The 25350-nt window shown below is 40.1% G+C and overlaps 1 protein-coding gene across 1 annotated transcript in view; it reads right to left on the bottom strand.

Moving 5' to 3' along the window:
- Window positions 1–368: 368 nt before the first annotated feature.
- The window catches only part of C11H3orf33 (chromosome 11 C3orf33 homolog), a 167560-nt gene continuing 142578 nt past the window's right edge, over window positions 369–25350 (bottom strand). The window contains exon 5 of the mRNA XM_078667757.1: window positions 369–1772. Coding sequence (XP_078523883.1) covers window positions 1500–1772 — 273 coding nt within the window. The 3' untranslated portion in view covers window positions 369–1499. The remainder of the gene's footprint in view (window positions 1773–25350) is intronic.

Here is a 25350-nt window from a genome sequence, read left to right as displayed (position 1 = left end):
GGGACTTTGGGAGAAACAGTGCGAAATGTTCCTGTCAGAGTGCATCTGGGAATCCAACCTTTCCTGTAACGATAGCTACTTATGTTCAATGAAAATCATCTTGAGCTTCTAATACTAGTAATGTAAATGTGAACAAACCTTCCAAGACTGTCAGCAGTTATCACATCGGTGCATTAAGAAGGGTTTCCAGCAGTAATGTAAAAAAGGCATTGACAATTTGAACTGAAATATTAAAAGGTTGATACATACAAACCATAGCTGCAATCTCCCTGGCACCAAGGTATACATGTGAGTAATAAATCTCTTAAACTCAAATAATAGCTTTAGGCACATTGTGAAAATTCAACTATTTTTCTACAGACCTCAGTGAAAATACACGCATTTTTGTCTGCAATACATGCATTTTAATTTTATTATACATATAATAATTCAACCAAGCAAAAGCTTCGATAGTTGTGGGCTGGGCTGCACACAGGAGAACTAATCACAGGTACCTGGAGAGCTACTGGTAGCTCACAAGCTACTTGTTGGAGACATCGATCTAGAGAAAATGGGCTGTAAAATGTGTAAGCCGAACCATCCATGAAAGATGTAGAGGAGAGCAAAGAGAAGCAACCAGAGGAGGTGGCTATTAGATTACTGTCTTTTCCGCTCCCCTGCAGCCTTTTTTGACCACTCACAAAAGCAGTAGCAAGAAAATTGAAAGGGCTACCTTAAAGCAAGATGGGGGTTCCAGCTACACATCCATGACTACATATTACTGGTGTTCATGGAGTATGGCCAAGGAAGGGAATACATGGAAAGACTAACCTTTACTTTACATCCACAGACATTTAAAATTACAAGTGTTCTTCCCTCTCTTGTATAAATTCCCTATAATTGTAGCTCAGGTTAAAATACATATACTGAACTTATCATCAGCACTCTCACTACCTTGTGAGTGCCACAAATGAACAAACTCTCTTTAAATGTAGCAGTTTGAGGAACTTCTGTGTAGCTCATGTATTGTCAAGTGAGTACAACCTCTGGGATTTAAATCAACACTACTTTTCTAGCAAGTGAGAGTTGCAATGTAAAATCTGTCATCACTGAAAGACATTTAAGTGGCCATTTTCATTAATTCAAAAGTCTTTTAAATAATGAAATAAAAATGTGTCAAGCAAGTGTACAGAAGTGACTAGACTCTAATACTCATTACAGTACTTTCCAGTGCAGTCATTCTGAACAAAAACTGATCAGGTGTCGCCTCACATGTACCTCCTGCTGGTCTTCTTCAAATAAAATGCAACATCAACTTGGATTCTTAGTGTTCAGAAAAAGAGAGCAATCATTTTCACTATTCTATACAGGTGAACACAATTGCATGTCTGTGCCATTTGTTTTTGGTGACCTCCTAAATCTGCCGTTTTGGGAACATACACTGCTCTCAGAAAACACATATCCTTTGTAGATTGCCTTTGCATAGTCCAGCACAATAATGGCAGGAATATTTTTTTTGTTCACTTTCTGAAATATAGGAGAATCCAATTTATCGTCCGTTTTATCTGTTGCAGAACTGTGTTTTTATTTAACTGGATTGATAGTTTTTCAAACAATGTTCTTTCTTTCCAAAGACCTCTTCCTTTCTTCTGAGCTTTCAATTCTGCTTGGAGTAAATTTTTCTGAAGCTTCCAGTAAACCTTGTTGTCTTGACGAGGTCCTTCAATGAGTGTAGCTTTTCCCAGTCCTTGTCTCAACACCTCTTCATTGATGCATACATTGAAAAAGCCCCCCTATAAAAGCAAGGGAAAGCAAACAAAGGCACATGTTTAAATGAAACAAAAAAATTCAGTTATTTTAAAAGCAACCGATTAACCCCCCCCCAAACTACCCAAGCACAAAGGAACAATGTAAAATAAATGGAATAAAAAAAGAAATAAAAACTGTGAAAAAAATCACGACAGCTGTAGTGGAGGTGGTCAAAAAATAAAAAAACATACAGCGGTAAAGAATTAACGCTATGCAGACATTGTAGTTGGCGAGATGGGTAACACCGACTCAGCAAAATTCCAGGTAGGCTTGCCTTAGAAGACTGGCCTTGAGGGAGTTGAGGAATGGCAGCAGAGTGAGAGACGGTCTAACAGAGAAAGAGAGTTTTACAGTGACGGGAAGCTCATGAGAAGGCCTGAGTAAAGGGTTTTGCATGCTGGGACTTAAGAATATTCAGGCATAGAAAAGCAATGCTTCAGTTTACTTTAGGGCTCAGGACCACCAGGGACTTGCAACTTATTAAACAGACAGGTGCTGTGTCAAACAACAAGTTATTTGTAAAACACGCAGACAGAAAAAACTACAGATTTCTGGAAGACAATGAGCTCCTTCATAGGACGCAATCTGGTTTTCGCCCCTCCTACAGCACTGAGTCAGCTTTGCTGCTTGCCTCTGAGTCAGCAATTGGATTATGGATATGAGCAACACTGCAGCAATTCTCATGCTTGACCTTAATGCTGTGTTTGACACTCTAAGCCCATAATATCCTGGTCAAGCGGCTCTGGAACATTGGTATTGGGGGCAAAGCATTCCGTTGGTTGGCCTCATTCCTGCAGGGACCCAATTTTCAGGTTTCACAAAAACCTTTTCAATCGATGGTTCGTTCTCTGCAGCAAGGAGTACCACAGGGCTCCTCTCTGAGTCCAACCCTTTTAAAAGTTTACGTCAGCCCTCTGGCTGAGGTCATTGATATGCTGATGACACATAATCAGTCATCACCATATCTCCGAACATTGGACACATGACCTCTTCTCTCTGTGCGTTTCTGTCAGAGGTCGCTAGCTGGATGGACCTTAATGGTCCTGGTATTGGGCAAGCATCTTAACATCTGGTCTAATGCTTGGGGGCCCGATTGTCTCGGTCCTTTACCACCGCCTGAGCCCAAGGTTAAGAACCTGGGCATTTGGTTGGAAAAAAAACTTTCTTTTGATGCCCAGATTTGTGCCCTTGCAGTAAAGTGTTTCGGGTTGTTGAGATCTTTTAAGAAAATACTCCATCTCTTCCCTGATTCTGCTCAATAAACAGTAGTCGAGGCATTAGTTATATCCAGATTAGACTACTGTAATGTCCTTTACTTGGGCATTTCCCGATCGCAGTTGAACAGGCTTCTATAGCATCTAGGACATTGCTTGGACTTCCTAGACGAATCATTATTAGACCAGCATTGAAAAAACTGCAAAGGCTGCCAGTGAAACAAAGAATTACATTTAAGGCCCTTTGTTATTGCTATACGTCTCTTTCATTTCAGGGTCCTGCCGACCTTCAGTCTATGACCACTCCTCATCTTCCAACCAGAAATCTCCGCTCTACTGCTGCTAAACAGGCTTCCCTTCCAAAATTGTTAAACAGCCAGAAATGGTGACTGTTTTTTCAGTGAGCTGACACCAAAAATCTGGAACTCATTACCCGTGGCACTTCGGTTATTCCCCTCTGAAACGATCTTCAGGAAAAAGCTGAAAACTTGGCTTTTCAGATCTGTCTAAGTTCCTCCTAGTTTGGTGTGCTTCTTTTCTTTCCGTTGAAGTAGCCATGCGCTTTACAGGTGACATTATTATTATGCAGCAGAGCCTAAAGACAATCCTATAATACAAAGAATAAGTAGTAAAGTAACAAGACCTAGATCTTTGGGATAAGACGCAAGGGGTGCTTAAACCCACTTACATTGATTCAGCATATGCTTTGGTTTAAGTATCAGCCTATGGATTCTAAACAGATTACTGTGATGCTACAAATTATGACCTCATAGCGAAACAACAACAACATATGTACATGTACATGTAAAGCACATACATTACAAAACTAGATAAGGCATGTGAATGCAAATGGAGGGCAGTGGAGCACAAAAAAGAACGAGAAGGAAAAGGGGGAGAGGGGAAGTGCCAGACCAGGCCTGCAGTTACAATAGTGCATACTGATTATGAAATGTAATATAATAGAGGAACAGATTCTCAATGAAGTTTGTAGCAACACTCAAACATCAGAAGTAATAGTAGAACATTTAGAACCTTGGAATGTTGAGAGCTTGATTGAAGACAATGGAGTAACCTCCGTGCTTATAATGGCTTATACCTTTAGTAAGTGGAATGTTCTAATAGTCTTTTAGCCCTTCTGCCTCAGTCTAAACCTATTATTAAAGGCCCTCTCCCTCATTACAGGACCTCGCCTGCGGCTTCAGCCTATCAATTAGGCCTTTAACAACAGGTGTAGCCCTCTGCAGCGGGCTATAACGCTATATTAACCCGTTGACCGTGGCACGAATTCCGCCGCGGTGCAAGCGAATTAATGAGTGGGCGGGGTTCGGACGGCCCCTGGCCGTCCTTCGCACACGCCCACTGTGACGTCAGACGGCCGGGGGGCCGTCCGACACATGGAACGGGTTAAGGCAGTCAACAAAGGATTCTACACCTGATCTGATTGGGGTTGATACACTTGCCAATGGTGTATTAGCTTTTCACAATTTGTGCATATTACATGTACGGCTCTGCAAGATGATTACAGGACTAGAACTCTTCAAACTGGAAAAAAGGATGTGTCATAACCACCACGAGAGTGGCCATTTATGAAATTCTGACCCAGATTTCTGTCTCACTACAACCACATTCCATTGTAGCTCCATCAATTATAGCTACATTTTGGTAAATGCCAAGAATTGTTTACCATATTTTCTTCTAAAAACAAGCTTTAAATAAGCAATCGTGTTTCTATTGCAAGTTACATTTGACCAATGGCAATAATTCCTTGTAGGTGACCGTGAAGTTTTCCATTTACTGAATATAATCTGCAATGATTGTGCAATATTCTGGGATTTTTTCTTTTCTGTAAACCTCTCTAATTCTTGACCTGCAATGAGATTTCAGATTCCACGTCATGCTTATTCAATTTTGAATTTCGAGTTTTGAGGAAATTGTTAAATAAAGGAGATTCTGATCTAAGCCTAATGGTATCATCAACTTTAGCATCTAGCTGCGCATAAGCATCCATACTCATTACCATTAAACAGGTTTATAACATTTCTAAACCCCCAAACTGCACAGTATTTTACAGCTCCATTTCAGAAAAATCCTTAATGCGCTTACATAGATCTCATTCCAATTTCATTCCATTTCATGCAAGCTCTGTGAGTTTAAAGTTTTACAGTCCATTATTCATTGCTATATTAAACCAGACTGATGCCCTCATCACTGGCTCAACAACAGTTAAATTCCGTACAGAGGCTTAATAGGAATGCATAATAACATGAAAGCATGTATTAGTTTTACAAATGCCATGATAATGGAAGAATGCTCGTGGGAGAGGTCAGATTGAGTTTTCTTTGCACTGAAAGCTAACTTGGAACATATTCCAGCACTTGCACAGAAACCCAATGCAACTGACAGTTTAAGCGGGTAAACTGCATCTTAATATGCATATTCTGTGAAATTAACATCACATCTCTAGTCAGGAAGCTCTAGCTCTGCCAGAGCAATTCTAGACCTCTCAAGTGCTCACTGAAATGCTTTCAGTTTAAACTCAATTTTATAAATACTGTTGAAAAAGGCTGAGGTATAAAAAAGAATATGAACAACATTACATTCAACTCCATCGTCATAAGTGTTCAACTATCTCCACAACTTCTTTGGGGAGGGCGATATGAACTGTACTTATCTGAAAACAACCAATGCAAGGGACTTAATAATCGCATGTTCTTGTTTCAGTCCCGCATTTTACTGGCTATTAGAATGTCCTAGGCTTTAATTGGCTTAATGACTTTAGACCAGTTTTCAAATGTTTACCGGGGTGTGTATTTCATCAAAAACGTGATCACGGTCACATGCCATGGGGCATTTTTCAGATATTAGAAACGCTTATACCAATACATACATGTATTGAAAGTAATCTGACCTTCATATGTATCATATCACAATTATTCCTCAAATTCATAACTCAATTTCTCCCTCTCGGCAGGAAGAATTTTCACTATTAATATTTAGGTGATCAGTGCTCTAGTGAGTTTTCACAGTTGCATATTGACAGGACACACTGTAAAACATGCATTTACTTGGGTTTTGGATTGTCTACTATACTATGACACAGACCCAACAATGGACCGATCGGAGGAAGCAAACAAGCTTAGCCTGGAATAAAATTTACAGTTCACATATTGGCAATGGCTGTCTATCAGCTGTACCAGAATTGGATGGAATAAATGCTATACCTATACGTTGGACAGGCTCTTAGATAAATCAATCTCATTGAAGAAAAAGTCTTAAAGCCTTAGCATCTACTCTTTTACACTCTCACGAAAACTTTCTCTGAGCACCTTCTTTATCCTTTACTTTTCTCTAGAGCTTTGAGTGTAAATTTCTGACAAAATTGTGTCCATATGAAGTGCATACTTACAATGTTTTGTAAATTTTTTAACTAAAACCTATTTGAAGTACAAAAAAATAATATTAATAATAGCATTCATAACTATAGAATGAATATAATGCCTGCCTACCACCAGACCGACTGCATAGCACACACAGCCTGTCTCTTACTAATAGATGCACCTGTTGATAAGTTTCATAACATACATGTTTTATATACATGATTAAGCTATTAAAATGTAACGCATAGTTAATGCCAGCCCGACCTAACTCCTACCCCTGCAAGTTATGTTGTTGCAACGAGTAGATCCGAAATGCGCAAAAAGAATAAACGATGCTCATTCATGTTACTATTTTCTTTTCCTGCCTTCTGCATATAAGAAATTATCAACTGTACATTTTTACAATTTGGACGGACAATTTATGGCTACAAACAGTAATCACTACGTAAAACTCAACACATAAATTATTTTATTTAAAGTGAGTCTATTTTCCAAATAATCAGGATCTCATCTGTCGCAAGAGTCGTATTTTGGGCAAGTTTAGTGCCAACAATAATTTTAAGTGAATGCGACCGCCTTCCAAAAAAATGGAATTTGATGCATCTCCTATTCAATGAAAACTTCCAGTAGTTGCCTCAGTAATATCTGGATTCTGTACCATCTCTGTGGTTATTCAAGTTAACTCCAGTCAGGAAAGTAGGTATGTGTGATCAATCGACCCTTAAAACACCAAATAAAGTGATTTCTTGTTCTAATGGTAAGGAAACTGCTCAAGCTGCTCTTTTAACAACAAATCCCATTTTCTTTCTTCGAATCTAGTAGGTCTACGCCAAGAAAAAAAAGAAATTCTAGTAAGTGTAAATGCCACAAGTATTTGTTTACAGGAGACCTGGTCGACAAATACATTTACAACAAAAACACATTATGTAATCAATAGCCCCACACAGAACTCTATTACAGGTCCCACAAATGTGAGTATAGCTATACTTCTATCAATAGATCATTAGTGGAATTATGAGATAATCCCTTCCACCAATAAAAATATACAGTGCCCTACAATAACTACACAGAAGTTGAATACTAGTCAGAATTCTTTTTCTTTCTGTATAATGTGTATGTACCTCAAGTAAAACAAAATACTTGCATATTAATCCATATAATTGAATTCAGTGGAAAAAAACAATTGGAAGTGAAACTAACAATTAATTATAGTTGGTGATTTTAATGCAAGAATTTCTAATACCGTACTGAGCACCTACAGGAATAAAGTGCTATAAGAAGCATCGAATATTTCTGAATCATTGTTTCTAAAAAATCATGAAGCAGATAAGCGTAGCACAATATTATGTTACTCCAGTCTCTAAATATCCAAGGTGGAGTCATAATTAATAGAAGAGTTGAGCTGGATATGCTTTCTAAACCCACAAGTTCTTCAATAACAGACTATATGGTTTGAAGTTATGAAATGGTTTGTCAAATCTCAGAGGCAAACATGCTAACCTTTCATACAGTGCTAATTCAATTCTTCAAGTTACACCCTAGCTTCATGTACAACATATCTCTGACAGGTCCCTGGAGGTCAGCAGTTGCCAGATCGATGTTGACTTGATACATGGACAACTACACTGGAGCACCACTAACACGATTCTTTTGAACAAGGTGACAGTAGCATCTCTGGACTTGTATAAGATTACTGAGGATGATCTAATATCTGGATATGAGAATTGCAAATTGAAGGTAATAAAGGAGATGGAGAAAAAAAAATAAACCATCAAAAAGTATAGAAAAAGTTATAAAAGATCCAATGGATGAAAACCTATCAGCTGAGATAAACAAGGTCACTCGTAAACAGTTTGTACAATACTCCTTAACCTAGAATATGTAATCTAGGGTTTGAGGAAGAAAAGGATTCGCATTGCTCAAAAAAGAAAGGGGCATTATCAAAATTGGCACTAACTCCAGCAAGCTATTCTGAACAATAACTCAATGCAATTTTAAAGAATTGTCGCACTAAATTTTGAGTTAAAAAAGAAATCTGCTATTATTTCAATTCTAGCACAGGTATGGGCAGACTACATTACTCAGCTATACGGGGAAAATATAAACGACTGTGTAGAAGAAACTACTTTTGCTTTCTCTTCACTCCATAAACAACATTAGAAGATTTTACCCGACGCGTGTACATAAATAGCAAATTATATAAATAGAGCAAGACATTCAGGAGCCATGGATCCAGATCAAATTCCCATGCCAGTTGTGAAAGGAGATCCAGAGGGATGAGGCACATTTCTGGTTCCTTTATTCTCATATTGTTATAAACAGTTCGAAAACCCAGGTCTAGGACAGGAAGCACTGTGATACCAATGTACAAAAAAGGAATTTGCACAACACCAGTAACTACATGCAAATTGCTCTTTTTGATACAACAGGAAAGATCTTCACTAGAAGTATATTAGAACATCCTCAAGACTAGGCATGAAAGAAAGAGACTATTCCCGCAAAATATTCGGTTTTAGAACAAAATGATCAGTAATGGATAATGCGGCAGTAACATCCCATCTGGACTATGCTAATGGTCTATTCCTAGAACTGCCCAGTTATCAGATTCACAGACTTCAGATGATCCAGAACGCGGCTACGAGGCTTACTCATAGAGTACCCTTCCGCCAGAACATTTCTCCTCACATCAGACGCCTCCATTGGTTCCCGGTTGCAAAACGCATCAAATTTAAAACCTTGACCCTAGCTTTTCAGGCAATTCACAACATAGGACCAAGTTACCTCAGAAAGAGACTGCTCCCATACCAATCGACCCGCACACTGAGATCCAACTCTAAGCTCCTACTGTGCGTTCGCTGGTTTGTCAAGGCCAGAAAGGGAGGCAGGGCCTTCTCGGTAAGGACAGCTATGCTATTGAATGCTTTACCTCTGCATCTCCGCATGCTGGGTGCTAATCCGAGTCCTGAAAGCAGCAGAAGACGTGGCTATTTGGCTAGGTCAGCTAATGCCCTTATCTACTCCTGCCTGCCGCTAAGCACCCGGACGCCTATGTTTGAGGTATCTGTTTGCGCTATACTAAGTAACGTTATCATTATTATTATTATATTGCTATTGTACAAACAATGATTGATAAATACGTAACTCCTAACCCTCAGATATTTTATGCTACTTTCATAAACTTCTACAGCATTCAATCAAGTTGATAGGCCAATTCTGTGAGTTAAACCTTCTAAGCTAGGCATGCCCCATACCTCCTGAAATTGATAATGGCATTACATACAGCAGTGTGGTGTAGCGTACCCATGGGTGGGAATAAAGGTCTCACATTAAAGATACAAACTAAGAATTATTTAAAACAAGGTTGCTTATTGGCTGCAGACTTGTTCCTGTTGCTCTTTCACAATCTATCATTCCCGTTCTCTTAAGTTAACAACTAACATACAGGATTAGGCTCAAATACACTCCACGTACTGATATATGTGGGTGGTGGATTCATTTTTTACCTAAATCCGACTGGCTTGCGGCTCAATCTTAAGGGGCTTCATACTTACGCCGAAAAACATTTTCTTTAGATTAATGTGTCTAAAACAAAGGTGATAAATGAGAACAACAAGGACCCCCTGATTGACCGATTTCAGATAATTCCTAGGTCAGGGATATAACATGTGAGAGTAACAACCTAGGCCATTAACATTGAGCTTGTAAGTAATGATAAATGAGAGGTACAGAATCAAATGACATGAAAAATAATTGCTTTTTAATTAGTTCCGTAGATGTAAAAAAACAAATTAAAACATTAAAATTGGTTATACATAATTAAAATATCAACCTATTCGTAACATAAGGTACAATAAACAATTCAGATCACAAATGTATACATTTATATCAAAAAAGGGGAGAGAAATAATATGAAAGGAAATGGGTGGCATAATATTGTTATCTCAATGCGCGTTTCGGCGACCAGCGCCTTCCTCAAGAGTTGCCACGTTTTATCTGTAAATATAACAAAAAATTGATTCAAAACCTTATTACAAATTAAATCTTTAATTTAGGTTTCTTCCTTTAGGAATTATATAATGTTTGTAATAAGGTTTTGAATCAATTTTTTGTTATATTTACAGATAAAACGTGGCAACTCTTGAGGAAGGCGCTGGTCGCCGAAACGCGCGTCGAGATAACAATATTATGCCACCCATTTCCTTTCATATTATTTCTCTCCCCTTTTTTGATATAAATGTATACATTTGTGATCTGAATTGTTTATTGTACCTTATGTTACGAATAGGTTGATATTTTAATTATGTATAACCAATTTTAATTTGTTTTTTTACATCTACGGAACTAATTAAAAAGCAATTATTTTTCATGTCATTTGATTCTGTACCTCTCATTTATCATTACTTACAAGCTCAATGTTAATGGCCTAGGTTGTTACTCTCACATGTTATATCCCTGACCTAGGAATTATCTGAAATCGGTCAATCAGGGGGTCCTTGTTGTTCTCATTTATCACCTTTGTTTTAGACACATTAATCTAAAGAAAATGTTTTTCGGCGTAAGTATGAAGCCCCTTAAGATTGAGCCGCAAGCCAGTCGGATTTAGGTAAAAAATGAATCCACCACCCACATACTTACTTCATACTTACGCCGAAAAACATTTTCTTTAGATTAATGTGTCTAAAACAAAGGTGATAAATGAGAACAACAAGGACCCCCTGATTGACCGATTTCAGATAATTCCTAGGTCAGGGATATAACATGTGAGAGTAACAACCTAGGCCATTAACATTGAGCTTGTAAGTAATGATAAATGAGAGGTACAGAATCAAATGACATGAAAAATAATTGCTTTTTAATTAGTTCCGTAGATGTAAAAAAACAAATTAAAACATTAAAATTGGTTATACATAATTAAAATATCAACCTATTCGTAACATAAGGTACAATAAACAATTCAGATCACAAATGTATACATTTATATCAAAAAAGGGGAGAGAAATAATATGAAAGGAAATGGGTGGCATAATATTGTTATCTCAATGCGCGTTTCGGCGACCAGCGCCTTCCTCAAGAGTTGCCACGTTTTATCTGTAAATATAACAAAAAATTGATTCAAAACCTTATTACAAATTAAATCTTTAATTTAGGTTTCTTCCTTTAGGAATTATATAATGTTTGTAATAAGGTTTTGAATCAATTTTTTGTTATATTTACAGATAAAACGTGGCAACTCTTGAGGAAGGCGCTGGTCGCCGAAACGCGCGTCGAGATAACAATATTATGCCACCCATTTCCTTTCATATTATTCCTCTCCCCTTTTTTGATATAAATGTATACATTTGTGATCTGAATTGTTTATTGTACCTTATGTTACGAATAGGTTGATATTTTAATTATGTATAACCAATTTTAATGTTTTAATTTGTTTTTTTACATCTACGGAACTAATTAAAAAGCAATTATTTTTCATGTCATTTGATTCTGTACCTCTCATTTATCATTACTTACAAGCTCAATGTTAATGGCCTAGGTTGTTACTCTCACATAAAACAAAGGTGATTACATTGATGGGCAAGAAAGAATGTAAACCATTAGTTGGTTCTTGGTTGATGACAAACTAAAATTGGTTACGACACACACCTATCTAGGAAGAACATTCTCCCAAGATCTCGATGACAAGCAGCACTTCAAACAATTAGGAAGTGCGGCACTAGTCAATGCTGGTGTACTTAATAAAAGTTATAAATCCTTCTGTGGAAAAGACACTGCACGTATTTACTGGAAATCTAATAAGGGAAAATTCCACCTACTTTAAGCTAAGGTCTATATTGGAGTAGTGGAGTAGTGTGGCTCACTGGTTAGAGGCGGCAGACCCGTGAGCAGAAGTCGGCCCGGGACCAGGGTTCAATTCCCGACGCAGCAGGGTCGTGGACTTGGGTCAGCGGACTCGATAATTCTCGCTTCGGTGCTTACTCTAATCAGGGGTTCCCTCGGCAACTCTGGGTATTAGCTTGCCTAATCTCCACAACGGCCCCATCAATTCCGGGGATGCCTGGCTCCACCTTGGGGACTCCCAGCAGGGACCATCCCACAGGGAAAGCCAGGACGGGTTCCCCAGAGTTATACAGCGCCAGGAAACCTACAGACGGGTAGCAGTGCGCTTTACAAGCTCAAATACATTTACATTTACATATTACACTCTCTTACAAAAATTGTCTTACTCGAATGTTTATTAAGGGAAGATTCTTTAAAAATTCTGCCCAGTAAGCCCTGCTTTTCCAGTACAGGAATTGCACCTGCAATTTGGGTTAAGTACATATGCCAAAACAATTGCAAATATAATTAGTAAGGCATACTGTTTATTACGCACTCCAAGGTGCTCCCTGAAAGAATTGTTAAATTATGAGACCTTCACAGCGCATAAGAGGAAGGGCACCTGTTTAGAAAAATTGCACTATGCATTTGATAGTTTGGAATATAAATTACTCATCCGCCCAGGAGGAGGCATCGACATCATCCACAAAAGCTTCCTCCGCATGACAACCACCGGCCTGGACGACACCACGATCCTCATGGAGCATCTCCACTTCCAGATCCAGACAAACCCTAAACCGACTGTCTGTAGAACCCTCAACTACAGGCCGCCCAGCCCCCAAGCTCCTTTCACTGACACCACCGCCTCCCACACCCCCGCCTCCACAGACTATATGCTACTCGAATACCTAAACTTCCACATGAACAACCACAACACCACCGCCCTCGAAGAGAACCTCAGCAACATAGGACTGAAGCAACTCATCACCGTCCCCATGCACACAGCGGGACACACACTCGCCCGTCTTTGGAGAAATAAACAGCGTTTCCCACAGCCACAACACGGAATTCCTTTGGACTGAGCACCACTGCATCCACTTCTCCTTCAGAAAACCCACCGTACACAAGCATGCTCACCGCCTCTCCCGCAGAAGCTGAAACAAAGTCACTGAAGAACAGCTCACCTCCGCCCTCACCAGCACCCCACCTCTGACGACAGCAGATGCTACAACAGCAACACGCAACCTCCACTGCTGGATCACAAGCTGCACCGACACACTCACCCCACTCAAGAAAGCTACAGGACGACACAGCAAGAAAGCAAGTAGGTTTCACCCCTGCACTCCAAGAATCCAAGCATTCCTGCCGACGACTCGAAAAGACATGGAGGAACAGCAAAACCCCTAAAAAACGCACCGCCTACAGAACAGCCACCACAGCACACCACCAACTCATCAAATCCACAAAGAAGAACTTCCTCCAAGACAGAATCCTCATCAACGCCCACACCTCCACAGAACTCTTCTCCATCAGCAAAGAATTTGCTAAACCTGGCAGCGAAACAACAGACATACCACCCTCTCAAGACCTCTACAACAGACTCAGCACCTTTTTTCACCTCAAGATTCAGATGCTCTACGACAACTTCGCCAACCAAGAGCTCTACAACGCTCCACCCCCCACCCCCAGCGACATCACACAACATGCCGTGCGCACTTGGACCCCTCTAACGACAGAAGGAACCATAAAGACCATTAAGAGCATCTTCTCTGGAGCACCCTCAGACCCTTGGCCTCACGACATCTTCCACAGAGCCGCCAGGCCATCGCACCCGAACTACGCCGGGCGATCAACTGCTCCCTCGAAACCGCCACATTCCCAGACAACTGGAAACACGCAAATGTCACCCCCTCCTGAAGAAACCCCCCGCATACCCGACGGACCTCAAGAACTTCAGGCCCATCTCCCTGCTTCCATTCGCAGCCAAGGTTATCAAAAAGGCCATCAAGACCCAGCTAGCAAACTTCATTGAAGCCAACAACATCCTGGACATCTCCTAATCCGGATTCCGCAGCAACCACAGCACAGAGACCCCCCTACTCGCTGCCACCGACAACATCGGCTCCCTCCTCGACCAGGTCCAAACTGCAGCCCTCATCCTTCATGGACTCTCAGCTGCCTTCGACAACGTCTCCCACCGTACACTAGCCACCAGACTCCACGATGCCGGCATCTGCGGAAAGGCCCTTGACTAGATTTGCTCATTTCTCACAAGCAGATCTCAGAGAGTTAACTCCCACCCTACCTATCGGAACCAACAGAGACCAGATGTGGAGTGCCCCAGGGATCCTTCCTCAGCCTGGCCCTCTTCAACATCTACAAGACCCCCCTCACATCCTCTCCCTCACCAAAGAGCCCAGCATCCCCAGGCACAACTTTCAAGAAGTGATTAAAGCTGTCGCCATCTGGATGAAGAAGAGCTGCCGAAAACTCAACTCCGAGAAAACATAAGTCCTCATCCTTGGCTCCCCCCCACGCATGGGATGACACCTGGTGGCACCCTGCCCTCAGAAACCACCCACCACACACAAAACCTCAGCATCATACTAGACTTATTGGTCACAATGAACAGCCAGATCAACGTTGTATCCTCGGCCTGTTTCGACACCCACCGCATACTCAGAGAAAGGCTCAGGTAGATCCCATCAGAATCCAGAAAAACGGCCATGCACGCCTGCTATCTATGCCGGAATCAACAAGAAATGCCTTCACAAGCTCCAGACCGATCAGAACGCCACAGCCAGACTGATCTTAGACGTTCCCCCATCACAACACCTCCGCGATCTCCACTGGCTCCCTATAGAAAGAAGAATGACCTTCAAGCTCCTCACTCATGCATAAAAGGCCCTTCACAACTTTGGACCAGCATACCTAAACAGCCACCTCTCCTTCCATGCACCCAAGAGAAACCTGCGATCAGCCGACCTCTCTCTGGCCACCATCCCACACATCTACAAGACCAGAACGGGAGAAAAGTCCTTCTCCTAACTCGCAGCCAAGACCTTGAACAACCTCAACGTCCGGAAAAGCCCTACACCGCCCTAGTTCAGGAAGGACCTCAAGGCGGATGACCCCAGCACTCAACGGTGCCGCCCTAAACCCCCCAGCGCCTTGAGGCCCTCACGGTTGAGTAGCTGTGCTTTACAAACCCCCTATTGTTTGAATGATTGAATTACAACTGCTTCAAATATGGTCACCAGAAGAAAGGAAATTATTTTTGAGAAATTCTATCAAAAGATTAAGTGGTACATTAGATGTTGATCCTTGCACACATTTGGAACTGTAAAAATCCTTTCAAAGGAGTTTAGATGGGCCCAAGTGTGTCTATCCCTATCTTTGATACACACACACACACACCTCCGCATGTTATCCTTCGGAGAGAAAGGTCTTTCGATAGTGAAAAAGAAAAAAAGCAGTGTTTCACTATTAGAACATGTAAAGCACACCAGTGCATAGCCTTACCTTTTAAATACACTGAACCCTACCCATGGGCCTGTCTTGGGCTTACCGTAGGGGTGACTTACATGTAGTAAAAGGGAAGGTTTGGACCTTGCAAGTGGGTGAACTTGGCAGGTCGAATTGGCAGTTTAAAACAGACACTGCTGTGGCAGGCCTGAGACATGTTTGCAGGCTAGTTATGTGGGTGGCACAAACAGTGCTGCAGGCCCACTAGTAACATTTGATTTACAGGCCCTGGGTACACCTGGCGCACTTTACTAGGGATTTACTAGTAAATCAAATATGTCAATCCTGGATAAACCAATCACCAATACAATTTAGACAGAGAGCACATGCACTTTATAACTGGTTAGCAGTGGTAAAGTGACCAGAGTCCTAAAGCCAACAACAAGAGGTCAGAAAAATAGGAGGAAGAAGGTAAAACGTTAATGGATAACCCTGCAAAAAGTGTCAGGTGTAACAGGAAGGAAAGCAAGATTTGAATCATGTACTATGCAATTGTCCAGCACTTGCAGAATCTCAGAGCTTTTTTTTAATATCCTTTATATTAAAAGTGCAATATAACAAGAATATATTTTAAAATTTATTTTACATTGAGCCCATTGAATGAACATGTATGTTATGTTTTTTAGGTCGAGCCTTCGCTTTGCTGTCTAGAGCGAGACAACTTATGTTATCACTTTTGGGGGAATGTGGACAGCAGACTGACACGAGCTTCTCCTGCCGGAGATTGTACCTCGTGGGCGCGCTTTGGCACCCTGGCTGCTTGTAACGTGAATGGCTTGAAATAGTTGCAGTTTCATTTATGTGGAACGTGCACTGCCGGGCGCTAGCTACATAGTCAGCTCTGTTGTACCCGCTCTGTAGAGGGGAAAGCCTCCACATTTGTCTGTTGTATCTGCTCTAGGAGAGCTTATGTATGTGTGCACCTCCTCTGCGAGAGGGATGTGGCTCTGATATATCCGTACTCTGCGCCTTACTGAAGCTTGAGAAACCTTATCCCACTGTGCGGCGGCCGGATGGATTGGCACTGGGTTTCACTAGTGTCGGAGGTCAGGCCGGTCACCTGTGCGGGCGAACTTGAAAGTGCTGTCCCCGTTTGCACTAAAGGAGCCTAGTCTGTGTTGGGCGAGCTGCGCGGGAGTGCGGCCCCCGCCTCCACTCGCTGCCTTCCCTTCCCATGTATGGATGTCTGTACATAGGCAAGATGTGAGCGCGCCTTCATGGCCCAAAGCGGCCTGCCAAGCTCTCGGAATTCCGAACGTCTTTTCGAGATAAGATAGTGTAGCTCCGCAGTCGGGGGGGATGGTGAGCCCTCGAGCATTACAACGCTTCCCTTCCGAGAAGTGCTTTTAAACCGTGCTTGAACAACGAAGGTTAACAGATGCATTAATTGATACTTTCCTGTATGTCGGTCTAGCAGCCTCGTTAATGTGCAGCAGCCAAAATCTTTTGTCCCCCCACATTTCTGCAGTTACCACTGTTTTGAATGCGAACTGACTGGATGCCTAAGTTAGTACTCACGTTAAGCCTTGGTACTAAAATGGACCACACTTTATCTGTTAAAACTAAGAAAAGTCAGATCCACCTGAATACCATGTTTAACCAGCGAGCAGCCTGTGTTGCATTTCTCGCTAACTTTACCATAGCGGGGTCAACGGGGACCCATTCCAACGGGCTACATGCTATTCATGTAAAACGTCTTGTGTCTTTTTAAAACTTGACAAGGCTATCCTGCCTTTCTTATTTTTCGGCAAGTACTGCGAGGAAGCTTTCAATAAAACACTATTCTGTGCTCCGTGATGTCCTCTAAAATGCCATCAGTGACGTCATTTAACATGTTGAGTGATGTAATGTGAGGTCAGAAGCATGGCATGGAGGGGGCAAGTTATACTTGGCTCAATGAACCATGACGGGTGAATTTCTGAGGTCTTTGATATTTTTATTGTTAGTTTTTACCTCATTTCAATATCTAACTGTAATGTCACTGTTACCATTATGTTTTTCAGTGAATATCTCGCTCTCTCGCTATATATATATATATATATATATATATATATATTTATATATATATATATATATATATATATTAAGTTTACGCAAGGGGGGGGTTGTAGCCTATTTGTACTGGTGCTCTGTGTGGGAGGGGGCATATCCATGCCTTCGGTCACCTGAGACCAAAAGAGCACCCGCACACGAAGTGTGTCCAGATGATGCAGAAAATGTTAACTAACATCCAAACATAAAACCCAAAAATGTTTTTACTGAAAGGTAAACCGTATTCAAAGCCTGGCAGCATTGATTTTTGACCTGCTGCCAGGGTGAGCAACAGGTTAACTGTAGATGCATGGAGGCCTTTCCGAAGCTTAACTAGATGAAAGGGCAAGGGTGAATAACAGGCCGCGCTGTGTAGTCACTGTATTAGAATCCATAATGCCACATTGTGGTAGACTTCGATATCATTTACAGTTTGTTTCTTCCAGTTTTGAAGCATCAGCCTTTGCATTTGTTATTTACAGTTGCATGTCCAGGACTAGGAGCCCTCATGTAGCAATAAATCCATCCAGGTTTGTGCAGGACCCTCTTATAAACGGGAATTGGCAAAACACGCTGCACGTTTTTTGGAGCTATTTTCGTTGACACAATAACTACATTGAACTCTTAAAAAAAAAAAAAGTCAAATGGAAGGTTTCCACTGCTCAGTGAGATATCTCTCATTTAGACGTCTGGACTTTCACTAATTAGAATTAAATTTTTAATGTGAGGATCTCTTTTGCATTAAAGAAAAAAAGCTAGATACACAACTTTAAACGTTTTGTCCGTGTTCTGTGCTCTTCACCGCTCCTATTATGACTGCTACTGTGACATTGTTACTAAATATGCCCTCTCGTTAGAGGACACAATAATTTCGTTTTCAGATAGATTCTGGATTTGTAATTTCGCTTTGGTGGAGCAGAAAAGAGGCTGAGCAATGAAATTGTGTTTTCATGCCTGCTCTCCGAGCATTCAAGTGTGCAAGTGTTTTAAATGTTGTAAATATGCCTTGTTTTTTTCTTCGATTACCTAACACTGACAAGTACAGCATTGACACGCAAGCACCCTTCTCACTATAAGCACACAAAGACACAGCAAAGCTTTTCCTGTGACATTCGATTGCACTCAACCAAGTACACTTTATCGCGCACTCAAAGTCACACCTCTCACTGTGCACACACACACACACACACACACACACACACAATCACAACCACCCACACACACAATCACAACCACACACACAACCACACACACATCCACTCCCAAGCACACCACAACACACATCCACACCCCCCCCCACACACACACAACCAAACTAAGCTTTGGCATAGCCAATAGGTTTCGCCTTTGGGACCTTAAACTTGTTTAGCAACGCAACAGTTGATGTGGTTGCACAAAGGATATTATGCTGCATAAATAAATACTTAGAAGGTCCCAAAAGTGAGAACTATTGGCTATGCCAATGCTTGGTGTGGTTTTGTGTGTGGCTGTGTGTGTAGTTCGTGCTATATAAAAAAAAACAATTGCAATGCAATAGGTCTCACATTACTGAATCTTTGAGCTGCCAGTGTTGCATTATTATTAGCAATGTCAACAGCTCAAACTTTTATAATGCGAGACCTATTGCATTGCAAATGCTTGTAATATATTTGTATTGACTGTATATACATTGTATCAAAATATTTAATGTTGTATTTTAATATTAATTTTTATAAAATTAACCTCCGCAAAGGTTTAAATCAACTTTAATAATCTTGAAATTACTTGAACAATGAAACCCTTTCCATTTGTGTCTCCACTCCTTTCAGTAGTTATCCTAAAATTAAATACACAATCCCAAAGACGACAAATATTTGGAATCTTTTCCAACTAGTCAACCAAGATGACTTCACTATTAGCACTACAAATCTAAAATCCACTTCATATTACAATGGCTTCATACCAGTGATTATCAAGGCAAATTTACATACTTTGCTGAGGCCTGGAGTATGATTGTTAATAGATTCCTTAGCCAAGGAACATTTCCATATTTCCTAAAACATAGCCAAATCACCATTCTTCTAAAAAAAAAAAAATTAACGTGGACCTAAAGAAACCATCAAACTACAGCCTTATCTCAAACAATCCTCAACTAGGCACGGATATAAGAAAAATGTATCTCCTTAGAGATACCAGGCGACATACATGCTGGCAGCCTACTCAATGCTCCTCAATCTGGCTTCAGATGGTTTATGGTGTCTAAACTGCATCATAAAATGTTCTGGATGATATGAAACGGATGCTGGATGGCAGCGACTCTTGCCTCCGCGTGTTGCTCAATCCCACAAAAGTATGTCATAATCAACCATAAACAAATGATATCCATCTTTGAAGAAAATCACATCAATCCAACCTTTATTGAGTTACATTGACTCCCAACTCAGGCAAGAATAACATTTAAACTGAGATGCGTAGCCTACAAAGTGGTACACACCAACTTTCTACATTACCTCTCAAATTGTCTCAAACAATTCAGTGGTATGAAAGGTCTCAGAAGAAAGAACAAAATTCTTCTGGAAACCCTAGCTGACAAACCCCTCAAGCACAGCGCCAAAACTCAGGAGCTGCTCCACTCCTGTAAAATTATCTCTAGGCAGACCTTAAGGCTAAACCAACCTTGCAGTCTTCCCGCTGTCATGAACAAGGACACCACTACAGACTGTATTTGACACAAAAGCCCTAAATGTATTCCCACAGGAAATGCTGCTCGCACCTACAACAAAAACCGCTGAACTGATTTATATCAAACTTAACTTTAAAGTAATACATCAATCAGAAAGCATTCATCATCAGTTTGGTGTACATCAGTTTAGTAGCTTTTGGCAAAGTAATATTAAAGAATAAAAAACAAAGTGCTGTGTGACTTCACATGGTGCTGGCCACCCACCGTGGGTTGGGTGCAGCAGGATTGAAAATAAAGTGGAGCATAACAAATCCTGGAAACTGAGTCATGGATCTGGGCCAAACTGTGGCACATGCAACAGATGCATTAACCAAGTTGCACCTGCCATGAGAATGGAAAATGGATGAGTTCTGTGGTTGATAATGCAAAAGGCCATTAGATTTTCAGTGTGTATAAGCATGAGCGGGTGTCCTCTTCAGTATTATCTAGGATGAGACATGAAATGCTTGCTCCATGTTGGAACAGATGCCTAGACTTCTCCAGCAGCTTGAGTGCACAGGTAAGATCTTTGTGAGGTAGCCGCCTAAGGTAGCGATGTTCAAGAAGGTTTCATTAAGAGAAGGGGTAAGACTTGGAGATAAGGCCTCTGTTAATGAATGTAGTATTAGCTACAGGGCTTCCAGGATGTCAGTGTAGGCTTTGATAATGTAGGAGAAATGGGATTGCCCAGGTCTCAAAATGTTCCAAACAAGAGGAAGTTCATTGATCTCCAATTTAAAATCAATTGGGCGATTTTCTTTGGAGAGTGGGATGGGGACAGGAGTTGGAGCAGGTTGGTGGCCTTTGGGGCAAAGGTAGGAGCTGAACTAGGAAGTGCAGTATTTTTGGGGCCGTATATTAAATACATACATTTTGCTTGATTATTCGTAGGGTGGGTGAGATATTGGCAGACTTGTTTCAAGAAGCACTATATCACTTGGAAGTGTTTGTGGGGTTTGATGATAGCTACTTGGATAATCAAGTTGTATGAGGTCTTCGATATGGTAAAGAGTGTTAACATTTGCCCTGAGTGATGATGTTCTAAGAATTGCTTGGCTGAGGATTGAATTTAAGCTTCTTTATCGAGACTACATGTCACAGTACTTGTATTTATGTGCAGTAATGTGAGTGTAGGATCTGTCTTTGGAAGGCTGCCTCTACCTTTTCATAGCTGGTGAAGTATTAGCAGTGCAAGAAGTTGCTTATTGGGATGTAGGCAGTTTGAGTTAAAAATCTTCAGAGAAAAGTGCTAGTTTTCAGCGAAAATATATTTTGGGCTTCTAAAGTTGATGTGGGGGCTAGGTTTAAAGAAGACAGTGAACTGGCAGATGGAGTCATCAGTCCAGACAAAAGAGAGAGAGCTGAGGAGCATATGTTGATCAAAGTGGAATGATCAGATCAATGCGCTGACTTTTGTTTTGCGGTGATGAGAAAGTGAGGAGCAAGACATTACCTAGAAGCCTAAGACATCAATTCGCAATCAGTGGCCTAGGGGCAATTAGACAAACCCAAGGCTGCCCAGCTGGTGATGAAGTAGAATTGGAGGTGACTGGGCATAACAGGTTTTAGGGACAAAGGGTGAGAGCTGGATGTTGAAACCACAATCTTCTGCAATAAGCAGCGAGTTGTGGGGTGGTTGTTCGGTGATCTGGGTGTTGGGCTGTAAAATGGACGAGCAGTTCAGACTCTCATGGATTGTTTCTGAAAAACATAAAAAGAAATGCTGAGCAGGAAGTATAACATAGCGAGTCACCCCGCATTACATTTTCGCCAAGGATGCCACCACCATTTTGACTGGAGCATTTTTCAAGTAAATGCTGCCACACATCGGCAGAGAACTAATTGTATTGTGAACTCAACCAGACTGGCAATTGCTTGAATAACAATCAGCAGCTGAAAGGAAACATATAAACCTTGGCAAACTATGTGTCATGGCACAGCAGTCTGTGTGGCACATTTTGAAATAATTGTTGATCCACTTAAATTGAAACCAATTATTTAGTTTTCAAATCCACAAATTACACAGCAGGTGGTGGATTATGTACCAAGTGCTAAATACTTCTTTATCCAAAGAAACAGGTTATCTGTGGCCTTGGGTATAAATGACTAGACAGCCACGTGTTGGTGGAGCAGCAATAAGACCAGAAATTTGAAGTGCAGGATGGTATTGAGTGTTAATAGGACGTTAACAGACTGCTCCTATACTGTTAAGGACAACACACTATCCACTGGAAGCTTTGTTACCACAACAATTCACATGCGTAGTTGTGCTGCTAGCTCTGTTCACAACTGCCGCTTACTGTGATGTACTGCACTTTTCATAATTGCATGCTCCCCCAACCACCTCCTCCTCTGGAGCAATAGTCTATTACATTTGCCCCAAAGCAACATGTTGGAATAAATGAAACTGCCACATGCTGTACATAGAGCAACAGAGATTAGTTTCTATAATCTGGCACAAAGTGCTCTAAAATGTATCTAATAACACAACAATCCAGAAAAGCAGGAAAGACAGGTTTTGATTTGGTGGTAAAACAATGTTTCTATGTGCACGAAACTATGCACATGAAGGCAAAAAGCTGAAAGAAGATTTTAGTAACAGAGTTGGCTTTCCTTTGTCAGGATGACAATCATGTCCTGTCCCGCAAATAAATACTTATTTTTACCCTCCCACCTTTTACAACTGTGGACTTTTAAAAACCTATCAACAACAGTAGTCGCCCAACAAACAAATATTTCACAATCAGACAAAATTCCCCTGAAGTTATGAGCTCATTACTATTTTGTTTCTGCTGGCATTTTTAGGACCCAGCTAGTTGGCCGTTTCTTTATTTTCATATAGAAGTAAGTATATGTCAATTTATTAAATAAAATAACCTGAAATGAATTAGGAAAAAGGTAGGCTACTTTACATTTTCGTGCAACCGTCTTACAATGGCAATTCTAGCCTGTATTTCCTTACCATAATCTGGCAGTAAATATAGGTGCAATCTTCTATGTTCCTAAATTATTTGATCCATGAGAAGTCAACATTATTCTTCTTAGTGTGCCTCCTCTATTCATGGGATAGACTCGATCCTCTGAGCAAAAGCAAAACCACATCTCTGTTTTAAACATGTGTCACCAAGGATCGGTTTAGAGTTTTAAATGCAATTTAGCACCCCTTCAAAAGACAAAGGGCATTTGGGCGATAACAATGGTAAACTCTGGATCTACTGGCATAAAACATGTTTTTCGTGTTCTCTGAGAAAAAAACATCAATTTTGAGAATCCATTTCACTGAACCTCTTTCCTCGAAAGTTCCTAGATAAATGTCATTCCATTCATTGAATCCATTTGAACTCAAAGTTGTATTCTACAATTTAAAGAATCACATATATCTTTCTATTCCTTTTACTCTAACTTCCTTTGACAACCACTGCACTATGTTCCCAGTGCTTTTTCACTAACTTTATAGTAGAGACACCCGGCCCAATGTTCCACTCCCAGATTCTCACCCTTTCCTCTTACCTCCACTTACTCCCAATCTCTTTCAGAGGGCAGCTCTCCCCGCCATTGCAATCCTTTTTTTACTCTCCTTTCGACTGCCCTCGGCCACCTGGTTTCTCTGTCACATTCCTTTTTTCCTTACCTACTTTCCTACTATTACTGTACACGTTCTGCACTCCTTGTTCTTTAGGGTCACAACACAGCACCCCAAAATAAGCATGCTGGAGTTCTAAATGAAGTTATTGTTTTCTAATTCTCAAGTGTGATGGATACACAGATTTTAATAGGATTAAAACAAATCAAGAAACGTTACTTGGTGATGCGCAAATGACTATCACTGAATCTCAATTTCGACACATTGCTTATATGTTTGTCAATAAACTGTATGTTTTTCCATAAATGGTAGGTGTGTACATATGTAGTAGTCATTTCAACAGACAATGTGCTGTCTGTAAAAGACTGTGCTCGACCACACTCGGCTTTAGTGATAGATTTGATATAGTTTGCTAAAAAATTCAACACCAGCTATGCTACATACCACGCCCTTACCACTCTCCTGCTAAATGGTTGTGGCACATGTGAAACGGTGCACAGTCTAAATATCGATTCCTAAATATCGATGTACAGTAATATCGAGTTGGAAATATCGAAGGTGAAGAATATCGAGGTCAAGAATATCGGTGGACAGAATATCGACACTAAGGTAAGTAATATCGATTTTTTTATATCGATGTAATACCGAAGTTAGTAATATTGATATCAAATATATCGATGTTACTAATTTCGATGTTACTAATATCGATATTTGTTTATTGTTATGTATTTTATTATGTATTTTATATGTATGTGTTATATGTTTTTGTTAAGTATTTTATTTGTTTTAAATTATATGTGTACTATTTTAATATATTAATAATGTTATTTTTAAGTTAATTTTATGTTTTAGTACTGGAGCGGGTTGTGGGTTTATAGGGGAATTGGGTGGGAAGTAATTTAATTATAGTAAATTAATTATACATTTTTAGTAATTGTAAATTAATTTTAATTAATTTTTGAGTTTAAGTTCTGTAGCGGGTTGTGGGTTTATAGGGGAATTGGGTGGGAAGTAATTTAATTGTAATTAAGTAATTTTTATTGGTATTGATAATTATTTTATTTTTAATTATTAATTGGTTATTAATTATTTTAATTGGTAATTAATTTTTTTAATTGGTAATTAATGTTTGTAATTGGTAATTACATTTTTTAATTGGCAATTCATTTTTAAACTTGGTAATTACTTTTTTTAATTGGTAATTCAGATTTTTAATTGTTAATTACTTTGTATTAATTGGAAATTATTTTTTATTAATTGGAAATTATTGTTTCATTAAAAATATTTTTTGATTTAAAAATACATTTATTGTTTACT

Source organism: Lissotriton helveticus, chromosome 11 (genome assembly GCF_964261635.1).
Source record: "Lissotriton helveticus chromosome 11, aLisHel1.1, whole genome shotgun sequence".
Classification (NCBI taxonomy): Eukaryota; Metazoa; Chordata; class Amphibia; order Caudata; family Salamandridae; genus Lissotriton; species Lissotriton helveticus.
The sequence above is the reverse complement of the archived record's forward strand: the minus strand, read 5'-3'. Positions and strand labels throughout refer to the sequence as shown.